The sequence below is a fragment of the Coturnix japonica genome, chromosome 3, assembly GCF_001577835.2.
Source record: "Coturnix japonica isolate 7356 chromosome 3, Coturnix japonica 2.1, whole genome shotgun sequence".
Lineage (NCBI taxonomy): Eukaryota > Metazoa > Chordata > Aves > Galliformes > Phasianidae > Coturnix > Coturnix japonica.
The window spans coordinates 80,439,077-80,464,785 of NC_029518.1; the positions used below are offsets into that span (position 1 = coordinate 80,439,077).

At 41.2% G+C, this 25,709-nt stretch overlaps 1 protein-coding gene across 2 annotated transcripts in view; it reads right to left on the bottom strand.

Moving 5' to 3' along the window:
- The window catches only part of LRRC1 (leucine rich repeat containing 1), a 59,213-nt gene that overhangs the window by 26,790 nt on the left and 6,714 nt on the right, over positions 1 to 25,709 (bottom strand). For both annotated transcript variants that reach the window (XM_015859257.2, XM_015859258.2), the window contains exons 2-4: positions 22,688 to 22,805; positions 10,005 to 10,083; positions 7,122 to 7,211 (exon numbers count right to left, since the gene is read on the bottom strand). In XM_015859257.2, the coding sequence (XP_015714743.1) occupies positions 7,122 to 7,211; positions 10,005 to 10,083; positions 22,688 to 22,805 (287 nt within the window). The remainder of the gene's footprint in view (positions 1 to 7,121; positions 7,212 to 10,004; positions 10,084 to 22,687; positions 22,806 to 25,709) is intronic.

The following is a 25,709-nucleotide window of genomic DNA, read 5'->3' on the forward strand; positions in this document are numbered from 1 at the left end:
AACATGCCTGAAGACCATCCATCCAAAAGTCATCTTCTAGACCATTTACCTTCCCTCTTTCTAGAGGCAAAGTAACTTGAAGTAACTTGCACTGAAGTTAAACGCTATTTTCTGCTCAAAATTACTTATATAAAATACAAGGGAAAAGTACAATAGTTTTTCTTTAGCAGTCCATCACCAGACTTGAGAAGCAGGATAGTGTTCTAGTAAGATCAATGAGAAAATGTGAAAGAAAAGACTTGTGTTCCTTAAACTTGCCATTTTCTATGGAGCTTTGAAAAGCAGATACAACTTACATACAGCGCTTCCTTGTAGAACTGACTTTAAATAGGCACAAACAAAAGTAAAGATGGTAATTTTGTCATTCTAGACTCTGACAGGAAAGACACAAAGCCAGAGGGAGCACATTTGAATCATCAGTTTCTTGTATCAAACTGTCAATACAATTAGCTTGTAAAAAAGCTGCAGATCTTCCACAAGGGAAAATGGAAGGCTAAACAGCATTCGTATCTTATGAGGCACTAAATGGAGGTAAGACTGGATAGACAACTCAGCACAAGTCGCATCCAGATTTTCAAAAGTGAGTGAAGTACTACACTTTATGAACAAGGAACTCCCTAAATCCATAACAGAGGTAGTCTAAGCTGCTAAGAATGCTCTTCTGCATACACTTAGTTTTCAAGTTGCTGGAACCAGTTGTACTCTCCCGCTACACACAGCAATAAGCGTGGCCCAAAAGACAGGAAAACCGAACTCATTATGACCTTCAGTGGGGATCAGTAAGAGGCAAGAGAGATATCTGTAATTACGGCACAGCCTGATCACTTTTGAATTCACTTTCTTCAATTCAATTATCAAGATTACTAAAGCAGTATGGGGACACTAAGCCAATTCACTGTTACAAGATTTCATTTTGAAAAGCTCTTCCATTCCACTCACACAACACTAGTTTTCCACCATTTAAACAAAATCTTGAATTATTTCCATAAATAATTGTATGTTATACATCTTTCTTGTGTAGCATACAAGATGTAATATTTCTTACTAAAAGGCCAGATGGCCCCACATTCACTACTGTATTGTTAGACAGTAGTCCTGAAATAAATTTTCAAGTTCCTTAAAATTAAGTTTTGCCATTTAGGAAGCAGCTGTGATTAACACTGACTGCTCCACCTACTCAAACTCTGAAAATATTACTTGTGCTAAATTCAGATTAGCCAGAGAGATAAATTTTGCTACTATTTAATTCAGCCTAGCCAGGCCACCTATAAACAGTTCTCCTTCTACGTGCTTGCATGGTAGGCCTCCTCATCACTTTTGTCCTATCACATAAAATCTTATTATGCTAAACCTTAATATTGACTTGCTCTAGGCAACTTTGAGAGCTTTTCCCACTCTGACCTATACTACCAGATGTATAGTCTCTACTTGTGATATTCTAGCATATGCTAAGAAAAACACAGCCAAAGATTGGCCCAGGAATTCTTCAGCAAAATAAGCATGCCACTCTGATCTGTTTCTGGATCATGTGCATCAAGAGCATCATTCTTGCTTTTCAAGATCTTCTATTCTCTAGACTGTCCTATTCAGATCATCATTACAGATTGTGAATTCAGAGGCTGCTGAAAGCCTCTAGAATTAAAAACATATCTATTAAAAAAATCATACTTAGTAACTTTGTTTCCCTAACATGAAATCTCTGGATACTTATGGCTCCATGACTCTCAAAAGACATGCCTATAAAAATCTTTCTGCATGACATTTTTCCTAAGTGCTCTAACAGTTGCTCTACTCTTCTCATTATGTTCATTTGCATCACAAAATGCATACACTAGCTGCTGACATTAGGAGGAAAATTTCTCTGCTTACCTGGTAATTAATTCCCTTTCAGTAGTAAGGTCCACAGATCCATTCAGCCTGCTTGCAGCTTGGGGGTAAACCAGACTCATCAGTCATTGGCATCAGAAGAATATCCCTCCCACCTAAATAAATTCTCACCTCCCATTATAAAGATTTCTAATGCCAAAATAATGCTGTTCTGCTTTCCTGCATCACAGACCGTACAGTTCTCTGAAGAAAGTGGGGCTACGAATCACAGGTATACTACAGACTATGCTCAGGCATAGGAAAGACTGATAAAATAAAGCTAAGGATTAGATAAGAGTTAGATGGTTTCGTATGCTGATGGGTAGAAGGCCTTAAATCATAACTTCAAGCACAGTGGTAGAGTTATGCGCTTTACTTCAGCCAAAAAGAAAGCTGTACCTGCTAATTTTATTGTTCCACACAGTCAGACAGAAAACTGTCTAAGTCCTTTCAGCAAGAAATGCCTATTTGAATGTTTTTTTGGCTAGGGCAGATTCTTTTTGAAGCACAGATCTGAAAACCCAACGCTATATTAAACATCAGAGACTCACATAAAGGCTTTCAAAGCTATCTGGACTTCATTCAGGACAAAGAACCACAACTAAATAAACATACAACGATGACAAACAATCTGTCTTCTCTTTTGAGAAATTAAACCATGAGAGCACAGCACAAAAAATCTTTGTTGGTAAAAAGGCAGTATCGCACCGTAGGGTGGGAGGAACTAATTTTGAGGTCAATGCTATGAAATTAATACATAAGGACAGAACGTGCTTGGGAAGTACATATATCTGACCATTCGTAATACTGCAAGGCATACCTGAGGAAGGCTGGTAAGACACCTTGAGTTCTGAATTTCAGGAACAAACAGTGCCCTGGATGTTGCATAAATAAGGAACTACTGAAGAAAAAATCTGGAAGCGAATAGAAATTCCTAAATGCTACCAGTGGCAGTAAGAACTGACCACACTTGCTCATTGAACAGCTCTACCATCACAAGCAGAACATGCAGGGAAATCAGACCTGCTTCATTAAGCTGAGAAACACTTGAAAGGACACTCCCACTAACAGCTTAAATTGTGTAACCTGTTTCTCTGAATGGTTCAGCTAAGGAAAGCTCCTGTTTAAGATAATTATTAGCTTTAATATCATGCATACATCAGCACTCACTATTTTGTTCTATGCAACACATCAAACATTGCAAATCACAGAGAAACACAAAAAAAAACCAACACTGCTTATATTATAACATCTCGTCTGTCACCACGTCCCAAAACAGAGCTTACTAAAAAGAGATGTGACACAATAAAATTATATACAAGGCACAGGCTTTAAAAAGGAAAAGTTTTTATCTAACAAGGGAAAACTTCTAGCACATATACTGGCAATTGATAAACAGTCTGAATTGGTTACATGGAATACAACAAGCTGATACACACTGAGTCCATTCATGCACAAGACAACGAAAGGGGATAGAGAGGCCTTGCCTATGTTCTTCAAACATCCACTTGGGACCCCTAAATATGCTCCATTTTGGCAACGCAAAGGAAAAGAAGAACTTGAAAGGGCTATGCAGAAGAATCTTAATAGCACAACAAAAATATAAACAGCAACTTTACATATCAAAAGCTAGAATACATTACGATAGTCGCCTGAGACAGAGAAGCTGATCATTGATATTCATCTTATACATCAGACAATAGGAAAACTGGATTGGATATCTGTAAGACCTGCTTCCACAAAGAAGTTCCCCACAGGTGAAATGCAAGTCGTTCTGATCACTATACCACCCTGAGTTGGATTTGATCTCAAACTCACGTCAGTGACTGTATAAGGCAGTTTCCCAGACAAGACTCTAAGGCCACAGAAATTGAGGATGTTTTTCCCTAATTTTCCAAATCCTCTAGTGGCCATAAAACCAATAACAAGCACAGACTCCAGGTTTTTTCCCTAAGCACAACCGTACTAGTATAGCTCACCAGTATATGCCAATATGTACTTTCTTGCTCAGGATTCGACTTTTCTTATGTAAAGCACATACCCCAAGCCTATTTCATTAAATAATATCATAGATCTTAATGCAAAGCACAAAGAAATTCCAGCAAGGCATTTGCAAACATATCCAAACACCTGGAAGAGTCTTCTTTCATCTCTTCAGCCATAAAGAGACACTCAGCACGACTTAATATCTAGCATTCTGGGGGCCCCAGAAAGGGCAGGGGAAAATGAACAGAGAAGGGAACTAGAAGCAGAAGTATGTTATGTTTGGAGAACCCACAGGTCGTTTCGCTGCTGCTTTTACCAAAACATAAGGCAGTCAACTGGACCAAATTCACTTAAATGATGAGTTCATGCTTAAAAAAAACTACAAAGCCTTTGTGAAATAAAAAGGAAAAGCTGCACCTGTTGGTATCCAGACTGAAATAAATAGTTTCATTACTTATGGATGCAAGTGTATTCAAAATGTATTTATGAAATTCACTGTCAGTGGTAAACGTAATGTAAAAACTTTAAGCTGCAGCCCTAACTGACTGCAAACGGGACCTTTCTAATTTCATTTCTAACTATAGTTAGACAGAATATCTCTCTCCTTGTTGACAGTGGCTGAAATTCCCACACTTGAAGGACAGAAAAGGAGCACTGTCCTGTCACTTACCATGAAGCATACGTATTTAAAAATAAATAAATAAAATCTCCAGATTCAGATCATTTGAATGTATTCCAAAAAGATCAACATTCCCCTGTAGACTTCAAGAACAATTAAATTTTTGTGGACGTCATTACTTTCCCTTCTGTTAGGTCTGTCCATCTTGGAAAGGTCCAGGTTTACTTCCCAACTGCCATATTTCTTTCTACTCTGAATACCTGATGAGCCAAAAAACTAAAGCTCAACACATTTGTCCCTTCTTCTTTAGGCATAAATCTGATTAGCATAAATTTCTGCTAAAAAAAATTCAAGTGTTTTTGTATAAATAAAAATATGCAGAAGTTTAGAGAGCTATCCTGGGTGCACTCGTCAGACCGAAGCAGGCCTGTCAGATTTGAATAGGAGCCTAACCCTCCAGGAAAACTCACCAACAATGAGCATATGGCCCTTCCTGAAGCAAATTAGAGTCCCAGGGTTTTGGCTTCAACATTGGCATTAGAGGAAGAATGGGTTACACTGCTGCGTTCTGCAACAGCTCACATAAAGTTGAAATAGATTCACAGCACCTCCTTGGACTGTTTAGGACCAATAATAGAAAAATTATTACACATATTCTTCTGTAGTTCCACATACTGACATTTCTGCAAATGCCTGGTATTCCCATTACAAACAAAACTGTTTCTATTCATTTGCTCTGAAAGACAGCTTATCACCAGCCACATTTATCAAATGACAGGCAGGCTACACAAGAAGCCAGAGCCACAGCAGTGACTTGTCAGGGCAGCCAGTGACCTTCCTCCAGGTATTAGTTGTAAAGCAGGTATTATTGTAAAGCAGCAGTCTACTTTAAAATCTGAGAATCATTTCAGCTTGTCACATTTCTCGTACTCATTTTCAGAATCAGGAAAGACCCAAACCTTTAGCCCTAGGTTTTCAGTAACTAAGAAGTCCAAACAAATCTGTTCTTAGCTGTCAGTACCCTGAAAAGATGCATTTTAAGTTCTGTGAACTTGTTGTAGAAAAAGAAGAATGTCACAGAAGCCCCAGCCCATGCCATTTTTAATAAGACTTTGCCATAGTCAGTGGGCACACATTAGCTGTACCTGTTAGTGCTTGTGAAATGTTTCAAAAGATATTTTCTGCTTCTATTACTCCTGGACTGGTGCCCACTGACAGCTTTAATACTCATAGGAAGTGGGTAAAGTAATGCTGGTCTGGACTTGACTACACTGCAGGAGCTCTTAGTAAGATCCCTTCTAGAGGACTCTTCTATTTAGAAAGTTGGGTTTTAATGACCTTTAGGGACTAAGCTGACTCCCCAAAGAATCCTTGTTAAAAAACACTCCACTTTATGAAAGAACACCCAAGATAAATAGGCTTCTACTGTTAGAGGACTCAACATCCAAGTTGTTCTTCCTGTGTTCCTAGGCTTTCTGAAGAAAGAAAGAGATCAAAGTGGTTTGAAGCTGTTCAGTACGTGGAAGCAGAACAATACATGCACATTAAGGCAGGTACAGAGAGACACAGAGTGCAAACTACCATGTGCTGCCAGAAAGTTCCATTTCTCTAGGAAGGTACGTTTCCCAGCAAACCAGCAAATAAGCCTTTGCAGCTACTTGCCAGGGCCAAATACTAAAGATGTCTCCATAAGCTCAATGAGAAACTGGACAAATCTGTAGAACAGGATTCATTATGTCTACCATTAGACAAACCACAGTCTAGAGCTCAGGAAATCCCCTGAACCAGAGGATGGTAAGAGGAGTAACCAAACATGCATTTTTCTTAATCCACATCAGTATAGCTATAGAATAAAGGTGGGCTAAATGTGCCCTTAATCTGAACCAGCCTAGACATTCTCTTATGTTTAATTAAGGAGATGTGTGACCTTTTCTCCTTCAAATCTCTGCACTAAGAGAAGAGAGATTCCTGTTTTGCAAGTGTGGATGTTTGCTACTATCAAAAAGAGACAAATGAAGTTCACTTCACTTTTCATGTGTTTCTGCTTTGGAATTCTGCCCTTGTAATGATGCTCTACTTTCCAGAATTAACAAACATCTCAAAAGCTCATCAAATTTCATCTCAAGAGCCGTTTTGTGAATTTCCTTCCCCATGGTTCTCGATGGAATTCTTTCAGAACCAAACTGCTGCTACGGTTAGGAACCCTCTAATTTCCAGCCTGATCATAGCCAGCTTTTACCCGTTTGTTCTTGTGCCAGCACTATCTGGTTTTGAGCTAAGCTGCAAGCTGGCTGACATGTTTACAATAACGGATCAATGGCCTTTACTACAGAAAAGGAAAGTAAAAGGTCAATTCTGCATCATAAAACACCTACTTAATTTTGCATTTAAACATCCAAGTTAATCCAAATCCCTGAAAACAGAGCCTAAATATACACACACACAATCCAGATTCTGAATTGACTTGCTAATGGTAAGCAAAAATGTGCAGGCATGTTTTTTTTAAACAGATTGATTTTAAAATAGCACAAAGCTGTAAATAACTTCATAGATATATCACATTATACACAGTTATGCATGTGACTTACACAGGATAAGTACCAGGAAAAAAAAAAGAAATAAAATAACAAAAAGGTTAAAGAGCACTTACTTCCCAATGTTTTCAGGTAGTGCTTGCAGAGAGATATCATTTACTGAAAGACACGTTAGATTCTGTAATTCAGGAAAGCTTTCAGGCAACCTATGGAGATATTAATTCAAGTTTAGGACTTATAGCATAAGTATTCACATCAACAGAATACACAGAGGAAAAAAGAACATGTTGCAGAAAATTAGAGTCTTTTTAGCCAATATACACAGAGAGAGGGAGGAATGCCTGTGTTCTGGAATGAATCGTGAAAAATTCTAGGAATCATAGTAAGAAAAAAGCATTAATCTCTTTTCCCTGCCTCCAATTTGCAGTGTTACAAAGCTACATACATACAGCTGCATTTAAAGCATTATAAAAAATTAAACTGAAAAACACATCCTATTGGTATTTTCCTGCATCTACTAAATGGTAAAGTAATTAAATCAATTACTTTGATTTAAGCTCCAGTTATGTACGAATGTGCTCACAGCAGGGACATTTTGCATTAGATAAAAGGCTGTTCTTCACTTGCCGTTTCTTGAAGAAACAGTCTGTTCACCAGCAGACAATGTTCTGTTGTTACAGCATTTCACATGTACTAGTCCACAGCACAACAGCGTGCAATCCCTCTCTTCTCACATAATAAAAATGCTAGCAACCCTCCTAAAGTACCTAAAGCCTTCAGGTCCAACACCCAGTTTTCTGCACTGCTTGGCTTCCCCCAGCTCACACTGAAGAACTCCTTCACTCCCGCTTGCAGGCAGTCAGGTTGCACCAAGCCTGATCCCTGGAGCATACAACATAAGCTCAAGATGTAGGATACAGTTTAGTTCCTGCTCCTCACACCACCCAGCTCTGGGCACACGGTGCAATCTGCAGATCGCTAGCAAACTGGAGATTCAGGTGTAAGGACAAGCACGGCTGTGTGCCATGGGGAAAAGGGAAGGAGACAAATTACAATTCAACCCCATACTGTGCTGTTTGTCATTTTCTATCTTTCATTAACAGAACATGTTTGGTATCTCATGGTGTATCAATAGCATATAGTGGACTTCTAGTCTATCCTACCTAAATTCACCTCCTTCTTATTAATATAAACCTGAAAGCAGCTGAAAAGCAGCCATTTTTAGTACTGAAGTCATTCAGTTTGACCATTCTGTTTTAGTGGAAGCACACTGATAGGGAAGCTCTACAACTGGCTTTCGAGCTCAGAGGAAACAAGAGCTAGGATCAATGGCTAAAAAAGGTTCCAGGATATCAACAAAAGGAAATGACTGCTAGGCTTTCTCACTCTGTCTTGGGTAATTAGTGCCAAGATCTAAAAGCTGTTATACTGGTAAAACTGAAATTCTGAACTTTATAATAGAAAGCACCAGGCAACCAAGTATAAACAGTGTGGACTGTCTGCATTTTCTAACTTACTAAATGGGTTGGAGTGATGTTTTCCAGTACATATGTACATTTTGGAGCCATTTTATCATGAATTTCTAAAATTCTCCTACAACTGCCAGCAATGAGTTATGAAATCTATTTGAACCCCATTAAAAAGCCCTACAACTCTTCTGTAAGTTCCTCTCAGCTGTAGTCATGCATTACAGATACTGTTTAAAGAGATACAGTACTTGGGCCCCAAGCCTTATTCAGTTCACAAAATGGAGAATGATAGCTAACATGCTGCTGCTTAATATTTTCTATTTCAATACCACGAGATGCAGCTCTGTGCTTTATGTACAGCACACTCATCTGAAAATGTCATGCAGCGACTCTCATCACTTTAATATCTAAGCATCAGCTCAGCTTCAGTTTGCTTTACCAGATTTTTGTGGTATTATTATCCTCAGCATATAAATGGGCTACAGAGGCATGGGGATTAAGATCACAAGTGTCCCTTTAATGCTTAGAGAGCTGAATTTCCAGAGAACTTGGAATGCACTATGCGCTATATTCAAAGTGCAGCTCTGAAGAATCTTAGCCGCCAATGTGGGAGAAGCTGCCCTGCAAAACCGCTGTAGCAGCTTAAGATATTACAGACACTCAGCTGTTTGTTAGCACTCACGCACCCCAGCCAGCCAGCTAATCGTGCAAGTATTCCCAGCCTATCTCAGCGCAAAGCAAAGAGAGTCGGTTAACGCCCACTGTGAATGCTCTGGTTTATGTGAATTTCTAAGCATCACAAAGGAGCTCTGTGGCACAGACTGTTTAGGAAACGGTTCTCCAAATAGCGTTCAAAGGCTCCAGCTTGCAGATCACCTCTTCTGTCCTTCGTTATCTTCGGTCTCAGTTCACCATATGAATTCCAAACTCTTCAGCAAATGCAACAGAGAAACGTAAACAAACCTCTTCTGTAAGTGCGTAATCCCCAACTCCATCAGAACACAGACCAGGAACAGAAGCAGCAGCAACCACTGATAGGACAGATGCAGTGCTTTTTTGCCACATGTACTGCACGTCACCGTGTCCCAATTGACAGGAGAGTGTTGAAACACTAGTCTAAGCTTTAATCATTAGGAAAAGCCATTATCAGCAGCAGCTGATCTACAATCTATTCCAAATTGTCAGGCACCTGGATTAGTGCCAACACATTCATGCTTACCATTGCCTTATCTCTCCCAGGTATGAGTGTGGTTTTCCTATGCATTTAAGAATAGGAACGAAAATTACTTAGAAGAGAATCAGATTTGCATTTTTCCTGGTTGGCCAACAAATTTCATCCCCTCCCAGTGAAGATGTTCATCACGTTCTAAATCTGAACTTTTGCTATAGACCCTGCCAGAGACAGACGTTGTTGGCAAGATTTCATAGAGATCCTAAATCACGATTCTTAAGGGCTTATTTAAAATTGTAATTGTTACAGCAAGATTGTAATTCTGGTATGGCAAGCGCTAAGAAGAAGGTGGAAATTACCTAGTTAGTGGATTCCCACTGAAATCTGCTACCTGTAGCGCCTTGCAGAACGAGATGCTTTCTGGTATTTCAGGAATATCTGCAGAAGAAAAAAAAAAGGGGGGGGGGGGGAACATCATCAAGAACTGTACAGCATCCACACTGAAACTACTGCCTCATTACATTTGGTAACGTGCTACTGCAAGGAGTTATCTTGGTATCTTTCAAGCCATTTCAACATGCAAGGCTGCTTCATATCCAAGTACTCATACTTGAAACCAGAGCAAGAGCAGCTACCAGCAAAGAGCTGCTCTGTATTCAAATCCCATTTCACTTCCCTGCTCTAAACCATTGTTTCTCATCCTAGACTATTCACCTGTGCATCAGCCTCTGTCCGGCAAAAAACAAATTCTCTGTGTTATAGGATTTTTCTAAAGAACCAGTTAAAAGTCTGAACCTCCTGTAATTTCATTGATATGCACCCATAGTTTGTGCTGGCAGAAAGTACAGGGGGAGGAGGAGCAAGGAAAGGAAGAAGAGAATGTGCAAGTCTCTGCTCACAGTGCTCACTCATGGAAACAGAACCGCACTACAGACAAGCAACTTGAAAACATTATTCAAATCAACAGGTTCCAGATCAGAAAGGCAGAAACTAGTAAGAGTTACTTATACGTGAAAACAGACTTTTTCTTCTACCTCCACTACGTCTATCTACCAGAGTCAATCATGCTACCTTGAACACGACATTTTCTTCAGGGCCTCTTACTTCAGGCTTCTATGAGCAGCCTGCAGGCCCATTGTGTAAGCCCTTGTTTATTGTCATCGAGATCCAGCAAGAATGAAACAGATATGCTTGGTTTCCTTGTCTATCAACTTAAGATTCACCTGGAAAGGTATTTGAAAAGAAAAGAAACAAAATCTTAAAATAAAATCAGACTTGTGCTTCTGGGGCTTTCCTATTTCTGTTCTTTCTGCATAGTGATCCAGCTGTTTCATCTCCTCACACATTAGTCCTTTCCTATAGTAGGAAAAACAGCTAGAAACACTGACACCTACATAACTACAAGAAGAAAAAAAAAAGGCATTATGAATATGACTGAATAATCAGAAGTAATACGTTCTTGCAACACATGAAGTTCTTAGAAGCATTTGCCTGCCCCTAACATCATAGAAAGTGAAAGTACTGAAGTCATTGCAGGGACGTTGCTCAGTCCTAAGAAACAGACAATTTTCTTTCTCTTTTCAAGCATTCATGTGAAAGCATTTCCTTTAAGAATGGCTCTAAGGAATACAAGCAGCACACAGAACTGAAAACTTCCCCTTTCCCTACACAAAGAGGCACATGAAATCAAAACAAAAATCAAAATTGCATTTACAGACTGCAAAGCTGCTGCCTTTGATCATATCAGTCCTCTGTGTGAGCAGCACCTGCAGAAGACTGAATTTACACTACAGGATTACTGAAGACAAAGGTCCTACCTGCACTCAGCAGACATTAGAACCTCTGCCTGGCATTACAGAAATGACAAGCACCGACACTGAGAGTTCTGCTGCTCAGCTTCAAGTTCAGCAGTTCGTTATCCACCACCTATTCCTCATACCACCCTTCTCTGGATAACCAGATGGAAAATGAATAGAACAGCATTGGTTCACTTGTTTTTTAATAGCTTTGTCCCACTCACTCACCCTCTCCCCTTCCTCACATCACAACTACGCATCATCTAACATGAGCCTTAATTAATTCACAGTACATCTTTGTTTTGAACTATGGGAGCCCAGGTACTATTTGTCGCTCCTGAAAGGAACAACACTATTTTACATCCTCAGGTAACTCCAAACAACTTCTTCAAATATCTCTTCTGTATACAGATGACCATACCGTGTGTGAGTTATTTTCCTTAATTAACTAAAAAGCAAACTTTGAGTAACTATTTTGTGTTGGAAAACAACCTATATACACATGTATACAGGTATATACATACCTACAAAGCAGAAGATAAATTTTCAATGACAATACCAAGTCTCTGAAACTATGCTATTTATTTCCTCTATCGTGTGGCTTCACTGCCATGCCCTAAATATTTCCTCTTCTATTTCTATGCATTCTTAAGCCAAACTACACTGATAATCTCCTTCTTTTACAAGTGCTAGCTATCATCTGTGAAAGATAACAGCTAATTATCTGAACTATGTAAAATTTACTCCAATATTAATTGCAATACAGCTGCACAGAAATTATTTACATGGTTTACTTACGTGGTTTAGTGGGAGCTATTGGTAATAGGTGAACAGTTGGACTGGATGATCTTTTAGGTCTTTTCCAACCTTGGTGAATCTACGATTCTATGATTTTTAATTTGGATACACTTGCAAACAACAAAATCAGTTCCGGAATTAACGCATACTTTCCCAGCCAACTTATTCCAAGATATAAAATCATTACGTGAGCAAAACTTATCAGTAGAAAATGATAACAGATACAAGAAAAATAAGAGAAATTCCAGTTCCATATTCTTTGCACATCAAGTGCATTTTCCTCCTGCTGATGATGCTTCTGTGACTGACTTTTCTATCAAACAGGATGAAGAATAGAAAAAAAAAACATCAGTCCATCCCTTTAGATTGAAGATTGTTATATATTCAGTAAGCAAAACAAGGTTGAAATATAAATATTAAAAAGATTTATCAGCCAGAACAGAAGCAGATTACTAGCAGACATTTTATCACTATGCATGATGACTACTATAGGATTATTTTGAACAAATAAGCTCAGAATAGAAAAGGAGCATTTTAGTATACGACAAAAAAATCTGGAGTGATTATTTTAGCAGAGGTGATGACATTCCATAATAGAAACACTGGCATAATTAACTGAAATGCAACACAGTCTATCAAAGTACATTAAAAAGTGCATCTATCTCCTAATGGATTGAGCAGCTTTTGCCATTACTGCTTACTACTAGGTTTTGTTACAGTCATTAACACATAAATCACTGCCAACATCAGCAGCAGTAAGTTAGAATCCTTTTCTTGCTACTGCTGGATAACTGACTCAAATCCTACTTAAATATCTACAGTTCTTCTAATACCACACACTGATGAATGTTCCACATTTATATGACGCTCCCAGATGTTCTGGCATACAGGTCGTGCAGCACTGCTCATAGTAAAGCTATAACCAAACATAAGCCCTGTGACGTATGACAATGCAAATGCACTGGCAGGAAAAAAAAATTGTGCCAGCGAAAAGCAGCAGTCATGTAAATAAGAGTGCATACACATATATATCTACATACACACACACATTTCTATTCAAGATGCCTCTTCAGATGTACATCATCCTTGGGAATTCTGTACTGTCTCAGTGTGAGAATTACTTATAAAAAATCCTTTCACTTTCTGCTAATCCGTTTTTATTGAAGCTTTTTACAACAGCAATATGCCCCAATTCTTTCTCATTCCTTTTTTCCTTCCTCTGATGGCTACAGGAGTTGGGGAGGAAGAAAATCTTCATTTTAAATTGATAAAAGCTTTTGTATGGCACTTTTTACTCTGTCTTTATACAAAATTTGAAAACCTGGTTATATGGCCATATTCTTTTCGTTATCCAAAGCCTACATGGCCAGCATTCTTTACATACTCTGCAACAGTCAACATCATTTCCAATTATCAGTATCAAGATAGCAATGGTCAAGTAGGTCATAAGCTGCAAGAGGACCATAAGACCAGAGCTACTTTCAGCTGCAAAGGCAACATGGAGCATTCTGCTTTGGTGGGGCTGGTTGATGAGTCACATCTATGAGCCACACCACATTTATACCCAGTAAACCCATTCCAGACTTAAAAACTATGAAACAAGGCAGTACTGTTCCTCAAGAGACAGATAACCAGACACTAAACAGATCACGTTCATCCCGTTCAATACATGGAAGAATTTTCCCCTGTCTCTTCTCACATTACACATATATGCATGAGTTAAAGGCCCAGCTAGCCCATTAAATCATCAAACACTGGTGCTTGAGCAAAGCAGGAGTTACAAGGTTCCCCTCCCCTTTCATAGAATCATGGACTGGCTTGGGTTGGAAGGGACTTCAAAGCCCATCCGATGCCACCCCCCTGCTGTAGGCAGGGCTGCCCCCTACCAGCTCAGCTGCCCAGGGGCCACCCAGCCTGGCCCTGAGCGCCTCCAGGAATGGGGCACCCACTGCTCTCTGAGCAGATGAGCCACTGCCTCACCGCCCTCTGCACGAAGAGTTTCTTCCTAATAACTAACCTAAACCTCCTCTCTTTCAGCTTAAAGCCAAACTCCAAGTGGTCCTTGCCATCCAAGCCTTTATGCTATGAAGGCTGAAGCCTGCCTTTGTAAAGCTCTTTCACCCTTCTCACCACCTCCTCCGCCTTCCTAGCTCAAGAGGAGCAAACTATTCAACTAATCAAATGCCTTGCGAGGAGGAATTTGTGCTGCAAATGTTTATTTGTCTTTGCAAAGGGCTCTTCAGCTGCAAAGCCCAGCTGAAGAGGTTGTTATCACAGACAGCAACAGGGCACCTCTCTCCCTTTCCAGAAGCTGCTTCCTGAGGGGTTGCTTCGTCCAACAGGATGGTTTGAAAAGGGTTAAACCTCCCTCCTTTTCCACACTAAGAACATGACAAGTGGAATGATAAGCTCATTGCTTTTTTTTCTGTTCTAAAAGTCAGAAGGCTCTGCTACAAGCCCTGAAGGATGAAGTAATCAGCTCTTTACCTGAAGTGTTACAATTTCTGGGACAAAATGTGACAGGAGTCGTGTTGTTCTTGCAAAGTCTATTATGATTGAGTGGCTCTTGTACAAGTTGTAACATTTTCCTTTTGAAACTCTGAGGTTGAGGATATACAAGACACAAAAGAAACAGCTCTTTAAAGAACCGCCCTTACAGCTTTATGGAAAATACACAAACAGGTTCAGGTTGGGTTTTCTCAGCCAAATCCCTTACTATTTAATTAAGAACAAACTGAAACGAGGTAAGTAAGTATATCTCTTCCTCCTCCTCATTTCTTTACACTTCCCTCTTCCAAGGGAGGTGAGAAACAGGGAAAAATGTTGCTCACAAAAGAGCATTTCATAACTACATAGAGAGTAAGCAGCTTCCTTAAAAGAAAACTGTGTGAAGACTTAAAAACAAGCTGGCTTTTTGAACAGTTAACATGCAGAAAATCAGCAGACTGTTCTCCTTCTCAACTGCAGCAACAATCAGAAGCATGGGATCACACACTGCAAATGGTAAACGTGAGGAAAAGGAAAGGGCCGCGGCTGAGGGAAACTCAAAGATTTGATCACAGGGAAAGAGCAGTTCCAGGTGAACTCTGCTTTTCATCAGCACCTAATAGCAAGAGTGTTAAGCAAGGGTAGGAGATACATTTATGAGGATTTCTTGGACCTCGAAGTTAGCAGAAATTAAACCACAGAATCATAGAATGGCCTGGATTTAAAAGGACCACAGTGATCATCTCGCTTCAACCCTCCTGCTATGTGCAGGGTCACCAACCACCAGACCAGGCTGCCCAGAGCCACATCCAGTTTGGAAATATGTTTTATAAAAGCAAGGGAAAAAAGGGAAGTTAAAACTAGTATTCTACCTGAGAAGCTGTGGATGACAGATACTGTGTAAGCACTGCAACAATCAAGCTGCATATTTATTGTTATCTAACCTTCTTCATGAAAAGCCCCAAGTAGCTCTACAGGAAAACAAAAGAGCAAACAAAGCCTGTTTGCAGACCTTCATTTTGTGATCTTTAGTCTAGATTACCCACAAACCAACATATTTATGTCACTCCCATATGGATTGACATTTAATGCTTGACCAAAGGTTTCTGTTTCCAGCTTGGCCTACTGCTTTCAGAAAAGCTCCACCTTTGAAACCTGTGTCTCCTCTTGAATTTGGATGAAGCTATCAAATTTGCTAGATACATATCAAAGTCGCTAGATACCTAAACCAGCACAGTTCCCTTAGAAAAACAGAACAATTTGGCATAATTTGTCATGATGGAAAAATAACCGTGTTGCAAGAAAATCTAGTAGTCTGCAGTAGACATAGAATCATAGAATCACGAGTTTGGCAAGGATCCACAAGATCATCCAGTCCAACTATTCTCCTATTACCATTTGCTACCACAAGACACTAAACCAGAACTCGTAGCTCCTCATCCAGATGACTCTTGAACACTGCCAGGGATGGCGACTCCACCACCTCCCTGGGCAGCCATTCCAGTGCCTGACTTCTCTCACCTTTTTCATCCCCAGCACTTTTCTTTAAGAATCGACCCCTAAAATTCACATTTGAGATACAAAGATGACATTGTGCTTTCAGCTCACATTTTAAACTAACCTCAGAAGAGCTATGGGAGACAAGACAAAGAAAACATCCCAACAGAAATTAGAATTGTCCAAAAAATTATTCAGAAGGCCACACAAACACTGTCAGCAAGCAACTATCAGAAAAAGTGAAAAACCTGTTTTCTTCTGGTCTATAGCTGGGGAGCCTTACTACCAATTAGCACCAAACAAACAAACAAGAATAAAATCACTTGCCTGACTTCCAGACATAGGCTAGAGCTTATCACTATCAGCAGTAGTGATCTGCTACTATACAAACTACAGCAGTCACTGGTGGGATATCCCATGATTTCCAGGCGTTCACAACAAGGGTTACAGTGAATACATCCATAGTATGCATTCTTGTCAGGTAAGAACCATCTATCACAAGAAAAGGAGCACACAAAGGACACAAAGCAGTTCCGAAGGCAAAAAAGCAGCCTACCTAATCTAGCAGCTGAATATTTCAACAACAAATGTCTGTTTGCAAACCATACTGCTCACCGCACATCTTGCTGCCTTTTTTTTCTTGCCTACTGAGCAAGTATTACCTTACAGAAATGTCTCAGCTTACTGCTTACTGCCAGAACCAGACCAGCCTATTTGTGTCAGGGCCACTAGTGCCAAGTGAGGGGAAGAGGACTTCCATGGTTGAGGGTTCAGATGCTGGAGAAGCACAGCAGAGGCAGACAGAGGCATCTGAGGTTGCACTAAAGATCAAAAAGCAGCAGTTGTTACATGAGAGGGTGTAGCGTGAGTGGAACTACAGGACAGGGTCAGAAGCCTAAGAGTGCTTCTGCCTACCTAGCTGATGTTCTCACTGCAAAACAGCTGGGTCACCAGCCCAGGCTGACTTGAAACAAGCATTTAGGCCTCTTCCTCTTGGTCAGAACTTTTAGTTTGAAAATAGCAGTTATCTGGCTTTTTGTGGGAATACTTACCCACTATGTGGGCAGAAGGGAGGTAACTCAATTGAAAGGATGACAGGTATGTCTCTGATATCAGACAGCTGAATAAAAAGACAAAGCATTGGTATGCATGCCCCAGCACAAACAAGCAAGCTGAAGCCCTACAGAGCGAAGGAAGGATTACAATCTCTCCTGCTGCATTAAGTGATGTTCTGTATATCAACCACGTGAGCACACAAAGCATCTTAACAAAGCTTTACAATACTCTGTGATTAAGATGTACACATCACACAATATGCAGTGACTGTGCTGTTCTGAGGATGACTAAGAACTGTAAACAGGCTTTTAATTAGATTGTAAAGTAGCTGAAAAGAATAAACCCTTCAAATAAAAAGCAGTAATATCAATTAGAAATTAAATACTGTTGCTGTTGCTTTCTGAATGTACAATGATAACTGAATCATAGAATCACATTCCTTAGAGCTGTTAGGGACCTCTGACGGCCACCTAGTCCAACTCCCCTACAACGAACACCAAAGCTGGATCAGGTTGCCCAGGGTCTTCTCTAGCCTCACCTTCAAAGTCTCCAAGGATGGGGCATCAACCACATCTCTGAGCAATCTGTTCCAGTGCCTCACCTCCCTCACTGTGAAGATTTTTTCCTTAAATCTAACCTGAGCGTGAAGCCATTTCCCCTTGTTCTATCACCACAGATCCTGCTACAGAGTTGAGTGAGATCTCACCAGCACAGAGTAGAGGGGCAATGACTGAAGGTCATGTAAAATAACAATTTCCCAGTCTACAAACATAAGCCATTTCGGGAGCAGGGAAAAGGTAAAAGGAGGTTCTCTGCATCTGGGACACCAGCTTGTGGTGCCAGAAATCGATTTCATTGGATCGTGGACACAGGTCAGACTGTCAGCCCTTAGCAGCAACAGGTCATCTCACATTATCATGCTTCTCTTGTTTGGATGCTCCTGAGGAATTTGCAATTATTTTTACATAAACTACTGCATATTTGCCATAATGTAGCAACTGCAGTAAGAGGGGACTTTAGAATGCAGATCTTGATTTCATCACATTTGTAACCAACGCTGTACTATCAACAGTCATAAGCTCTGTTTAACCAAATGGTTATTAAACTAACAGCCATTTCCACAGCACAGAACCAACTGCACATATTAAACTGAAATATTATTGTTAACGGATACCAGAGTAAAGAACCATTTTAAGGTTTCAAGGACTCGGCATCATGCTGAGTCGAATATGTCTTAACGAGATCTGCCCACACACAGATTGCTTTAGTAGCTGCCACAGCAAACCTATCGCTCCTGAGTTCACAAAGTAACTGATCACAGCAGCACAGACACAGGAGTCAGAAACAGAGCCAGCATAATCCATCTACAGAGACCATCAAAATCCACTTAATACTTTTCCACTGCTTTGAAACTCAGTGCTTGGACTCAAGAGAAAACTTGAAGGTTAGTGAGAGCTTCCACAGAGGATCACTACTGACTTGCTGCCAGCCAGAGAACAACAGGCAGCACAGATCTGCTCTACAGCCATTACATCCATTGCATGACTAAGTTCTTGGTAAGCATGTTTAATGAGAACAAAAAGAGTAGCAGCAGAGAAGCCTGCCAGGCTTTTATCACAGAGAGACAGCAAACATGTACACAAGCACAAAAGGCTCATCCCCCACACAGGCATGAGGGTTAGCCTTCATCGCAGGAAGGGGCACACAGCAGCACCGGGCAATGCAGCTCTCACACCTGGGGGGGTCCTGGCCACTGACTGAGGAAAGGGGCTACGGATGCCCAGCAGCCACTGTCTGGTGCAAAAGCTCACAGAGGTTTGCTGTGGCTGAAGGAGGAGGGGATTCTGCAAGAAATCTCTGGGATCAGTAGCATGGGCGGCAGCCTGCTACACTGCCAAGGGGTTTCAGACAGTGGCACGTGCTTCTGGAGAGAAGGAAACTTAAGCACAGCGCCGGCTGAGCTGCACAGAAAGAGCTGCAGGAATTCAAGCACATCTTCCCTCCTTTGGATTGCATTACTTTTCTCACAGGGTCTTTGGAGACTGAGAGGGGGTCCTACATGCTGTAAGAAAACACAGAGCACACAAGCATTTCTTATTCTGCCTAGAGCAGAATCGCTCTTCTGCACCACATAGACAAAGACTTGTTCTAAAGCTCAATGCAAAGTACAGGAGCCCTGAACAAACTAAGTGCACTTGCTTCAGCAAGCCAGAGTCCCTGCAAAACTCTGGTGATGTGAGAATCCTGGGCAGGATTTACCTAAATCTGGGGCTTTGGAAGGATGTTTCCTCTCAAAGAGTGGTCAGGCACTGGAATGGGCTGCCCAAGGAGGTGATGGAGTCACTGACCCTGGAGGTGTTCAGGGAATGTTTGGATGTTGTGTTGAGGGCCATGGTTTAGTGAGAGCTATTGGTGATGGCTGGATGGTTAGACTGGGTGATCATGTGGGTCTCTTCCAACCTCGGTGATTCTATTCTATGATTCTAAGGCCATCTTACTCATTGTAACCAGAGCTCATTCATGTATGCTCCCCACAGTGAAAGGAAAGAGCACGGGAACATCACGTTTATGTCTGCAAAAGTTTTTTACATTTACTTTGAAATAATCTTGCAATTTGATACCCAGTCATTAACCAAAAACTGCTTAAAAGATCAACAACTTAGCTCAACCTTACATATATGACTGTGTCTCAGACACTATAAAGCACCGGGGAATTTAAGAAAGCCACACTTCAAGAGTTTCCCTGCTCACCTCTTCTGGGGGCCTGTGGACTAGAGTTACACTGAAAGCACATAACTCTGCACTGCTGGAGCCAGTGCCAGAGAGCCAGGAGAGATCCTACCAGAGGGCAGCGACCCACCTCCAAATACAGCACATCACCACTGCATGAAATGCAGAGAAAATGCTTCCACCACGGCCTGGTGGTGTCCTGGAGTTCAGCTGTATGACTGACACATCAGCTCAGGGAACTTCAAAGATCAAACACAGTCCAAAGGAGAACGAGGAAGGACAACGTGTTACCATTTTATTAAGAGGGAGATAGAAGTACTTTGTTTATTCAGAAGACTTTCATCCTCCTCTGATGAGGGGTTAAAATATAAAGGGCTACTACTGTACGCAGATCGCTAAATGAATTTATATTTGCATTTTTAAGCTCTTGAGGAAACAGAACGGCCAGAACTGAAAGCAATTAGCGCAGTGAACCAGACAGCTAAAATAACAAAAAAACACAGAACAATGATCTCTTATTTCCCGAGTTCAGATGTCACCATCACACTTTCCTATTCATGCAGCACAGTGCATTTTGAAAAGCAGGGCTGTTTTTCTGTGTCTGAAAGGAATACAAAGAGTTCCTATTTTTTTTTATTCTTTTTTTTTCTTTTTTCCAAGTAGTTTAGTAATTAGAAAAACAAAAAGTGAGGAAATGCGAACCACTGAATGGGAGAAATCTTTGGCAGGTTGCAGATTGAACATATTGGAAACTGGGTTCAAAACACAAAAGCTAAGAAACAAAAAAATATTGCAAAATAGCCAAAATCTCGTGTGAGAATTTCCCCCTGCAGCATCACATATGGTGCGTGTTTTGCCTTTTAACTCAGAGAGCCAAATGAGTTGCGAGACAACCAAAACATGACTAAACAGTGGAAAGTAACATCAGTCATCTTCTGCAGTGGTTTCCATGTATCACCTCATGGTGTTTTGGTGTTAAACTGAAGAGTCAAATGATGTGTTAACTGTGAGTGTCCTCTGGGAAGGCAGTACCAGTCACCTTGTGCAATGAATCACGGAGAGGAATCAGCAACGCAATAAAATGCACAATTAACACTGAACTTTGGATGTAGGAAAGCAATTGCTTCCCGCAACCTGCATACGTCTAACACATCACTTTAGAAAACACTTCCTTGTGCAGTAACTCCTAATGACACACATGCATCTACCCGACCATAAATGTTCACACCATCTGTTCTTGTTACAGTTGAGCTCTCAAGCCAACTTTCAAGTCAGGCTGACAATAGTTCACATGGCTCTGATCCATCAGCCCTTTTGCGGCTAGTAATTCGTTTGCAGAAAGAACTACTCAGCCAACACAGTGTTTCCTTTTTACTGAGGTCTGTCACAGACAGCACTAATCTCAGCCAAGCTCAGTAGCCAAAAATACCGCACCGACGAATGCTCGTGTATTTCTAAATCATTTTAACTAATGCCATTTTTCTGTTTCTCAGATGATTTCTTTCCAGTTTCCTTCTCTTACAAGGCTTGCAAATGTGCATGACATTATATGGTTCACAGAGTTGTTGCTTTTTTTCTTCGAAAACTGCCTAGAGACTCATTACGCTCCATCAGTTATATTGCCAGATTGCATTAAAAGCACCAAACAAATAAAGGGTAGATGCAAAATGCAGATAGTTACAAGAAGGTGAGGTGACCACTGAATGTTCTTCTGTGACAAAGAGTCAATGTGATATCAGTGCAAGGAAAACAAGGCTTCCTTTTGCACTGTTTGTTCTCCTAACATTCAGTTACACCCCTCTCTTATTTACAAGGTTGCACAGCCGTGCCCCCTCCCAGCCCACCCGTCACACACCTCAGAGCATTCTGTGCACATCCGAGGAATACAAGGAAGCAAAAATAGCTGACAGTTGCTCTAATTTGTTAACACTGATTCACTGTTTCTAGACCACTGGGTCATAAGGCTGCTTAAAGGTGACCCAGCAGGCCCTGACCTTCTCTGAGAATTGCTGAGTTCACCAGGATACAAGAAAACAGCCAAAATCCACCCCAGTTTCACTCCACCGTGGCTTAGGACAATATAAGCAGCATCAGCAACTTAACAGCAGAATGACAAACCCATATGGTTTCCAACAACATATTTTAAAGTACAGTTTCTCCCAGCATCCTTTCCAGAATTTCTCTCCATAAGCAACAAAACATTCTTTTACTAGAAGCAAAAGGAGAAACACAAGCACTCTGACTCTTGCTAATGACAGGCAAAGAGGGGAGCAGAAAGAAGTGGATTTCTAACCCAGAAGTACCTTTTTTGGGACAGACAGGAGTTCTCTCAATCTCTTTTTAAATTCTATGCATTTTGGAGAGCTCAGGGAAAGAAATCAACGTAGTGAGAGATAAAAAATAGGGTTTAAAGCATTCTATAAACTGGAAAATAAAGCAGGCTCTCAGGAAGGCAGAACTAAAGTCAAGCATTATTTTACTGGCGTATTTCTACCACTGCCCCCCTCTGCTCATTCCTTCCTTTCCATTTACAACTTCAGGTAAATCCAGGCACACACAGAAAAGCATTCTGCAAGACACAGATAGCAGCTTCAGAGACAGAAAAATGCTACTAGCCCAGCTTTGTAGATCATGGGATACGACAGTATAAAATCAAACAAATTAACCTTGCAGCTTACCATTACGAGACAAATCGAGTTCCACCAGCTGCATGAAATTCGCTATTTCTGGAGGGAGCCGCTGGATTTCATTATCGCTAAGTCCAAGTTTCCGTAACTTCACAAGTTGGAAGAAAGGCTGAAAGAAAGAGAAACTCAGTGTCAGAAGACATTCGTAAAACTCACATGAATACAATAAGTGATGAGCAACAACAGAATGTGAAAGTTACATTGGAAGCTGCTCACCTCATTTGAGCTGCAGCTGTTGCTTTGAATCAGTTATGCAGACCTCTTCCAGAACTGCATCAGAATGAACGCTTTACTTTTTGCATGCAGACACTAAATGCAAAGCCAGCTAGTAAAGATCACAGCAGCTACGCACTAGAGTGCCTGCTTCAAAATCATTAATGGGGTGAGGTTATCCATCAGGGTAATTAAAAGCATCCTAATTACACACCAGGGCTCATTAGGAAGTTAATGCACAGAGGCACTTCTAAGGGATGATCCAGAAAACCCACACAGAGGGGCTGCCAAGGTCTTTGTAGCAGGCAACTGCAGGAACCAACTAGGTTACAGAGCTGCTCTCCCCCAGGAACACTTCCTTTCCAGGCTCATAAATCCCACGTTCCTGTCTGGAGAGTGACCCCATTTCAGAAGGGCTAATGAAAGTTGTGTGTGATGCACATGACTTCGAGCCTCTCAGGCTCAAAGAGGAACCAAACTACCATCTGGCTTTATGATCAGGTTCTCCAGCCTCTCACGCAGGCATACATACTGCCATGTTTCTGCAATCTACATCCAAGGGTGACAGCAGATGCTGCAATAATTGCTCACCAACTACAGGCACAACAGGGATGGATAGTGCATGCAAAGCAGGCAGAACACTAACTGTGCCCCCGAGCTACATTCTGGCAGCCCTCAGGACAAAAGAGACATCAAATGACACCAGCCAAGTATGCAAAGGGCAACTTCACTGCGCAGATTCGTAGGCACTGCAAGTCACAGCAGCCCTGCACAATACTTATCAGGTGCAGAAGCAGCTGCTAATTGAAAGGAAAACGGTCCTTAAAAAGCTGCTAAGACGCAGGCACCACTAGTGAGGGCCAAGAGCTCTTATCACAGCTTCCCTCTCTTCCAGACAGGCATTTGACAAAGTGATTGTAAGTGGCTGGGACATGGGCAGAATCACAGAATGACCGGGGTTGGAAGGGACCTCAAGGATCATGTAGTTCCAACCCCCCTGCCTGGCAGGGCCACCAAACATACACCTTTACTAGATCAGGTTGCCCAGGGCCCCATCCAACCTGGTCTTGAACACCTCCAAGGACGGGGCATCCACAACCTCCTTGGGCAGCCTGTTCCAGGGCCTCACCACTCTCCTAGTGAAGAACTTCCCCCTAACATCCAACCTAAATCTTCCCCCTTTCAACTTAAAACCATTTACCCTTGTCCTGCTATTGTCACAGCCCTTTCAAAGAGTTTACTCCTCTCCTGGGTGTAAGTTCCCTTCAGGTATTGAAGAATGCAATACTGTTAACTAGGTGGAGTCTTGATGGACCCCTCAGATGTTGAGCTTTGTGCCCATGGGCTGCACAAGCACTTTCTTTACCACTTCTCTGAAAGAGTGGTCAGGCAGTGGAATGGGCTGCCCAGGGAGGTGGTAGAGTCAGCAGCCCTGGAGGTGTTCAAGAAATGCTGGGATGTTGTGTTGAGGGACATGGCTTAGTGAGAACTATTGGTGATGGATGGATGGTTGGACTGGATGATCTTGAAGGTCTTTTCCAATTTTGGTGACTCTGTGATTCAGCACAGCAGTCAGAAACAGCCCATTTGATTACCTGGGATACGTTCTTGGAAACAAGCACCTCAGTTCTGTGAGGGTTTTGTTGTTGTTGTTTTGGTGGGGGCTTTTTTGCATGGTTGGTTGGGGTTTTTGGAGGTGTTTTTTGTTTCTCTGTTTTAGGTGCTGGAGTACATATACTGCATATCACTCAATTCATACTTACATTTTCCTATCATTAACATCTTCTAAACCAAGGGCATTCTTTTTATGTTAAACATTTGTTAATGTGACAAAACCAACAGTCAGACAGAAGCCTGGAGAAGCACTTAAAGACACATTTGTTAAAACACAGCAGGATTACATTCCACAGCAGAGATCCCAATCTGTCCTAGTACTGTCCAAAAAATACTTGGCAACACCTACTGAAAAGGTGTCTCGCTGCAGAGTTTTTTTCTCAGCCAGTTTGTAGCTGCTGAGCCACGCAACAAACATTGACGTCCTGATAAAAATCTTCTCACAAGCAACAGCTGTCCATGCAAGAGACCCTCCACAATCACGAATGAGCAAAAACAGAAAGAACACAACTAAAAGAGAGAAGATTAATAGACAAAATGATCACTGAAAAGGTATTAAGAGGTGGGTACTCACAGCAAGGTTTAGGAGCCCTCACCTCACCCAGTGTCAGAATCACAGAATCACAGAATTATCAAGGTTGGAAAAGACCTAGAAGATCATCTAGTCCAACCATCACCAATACTTCCCGGCTAAATCATATTCCTCAACACCACATCCAAACGTTTCTTGAACACTCCCATGGTCGGTGACTCCACCACCTCCCTGGGCAGTGCATTCCAATGCCTGACTATTCTTTCTAAGAAGTAATACTTCCTAATGTCCAGCCTGAATCTCCTCTGGCGCAGCTTAAAACCATTCCCTCTAGTTCTATCACTGATTACACGAGAGAAGAGGCCGACCCCCAGCTCACTACAACCTCCCTTCAGGAAGTTATAGAGAGCTATAAGGTCTCCCCTGAGCCTCCTCTTCTCCAGGCTGGATGTGCAAAGCACAACTGTGCAACAAACAAATCACACGACACCTCAAGGCACTCTTGTTTCTGTAACAGACTACTTAAAATAAATGCAAACCGGGAGCTCTGTTTCTAGTTTGCATAACAACTTCTAATGCATGACACCGTTTCCTTGATAAAATCATAAAGTGCAGTTATGTGAATGGCGTTTCTTTGAACTTCTTGCTTTGTTT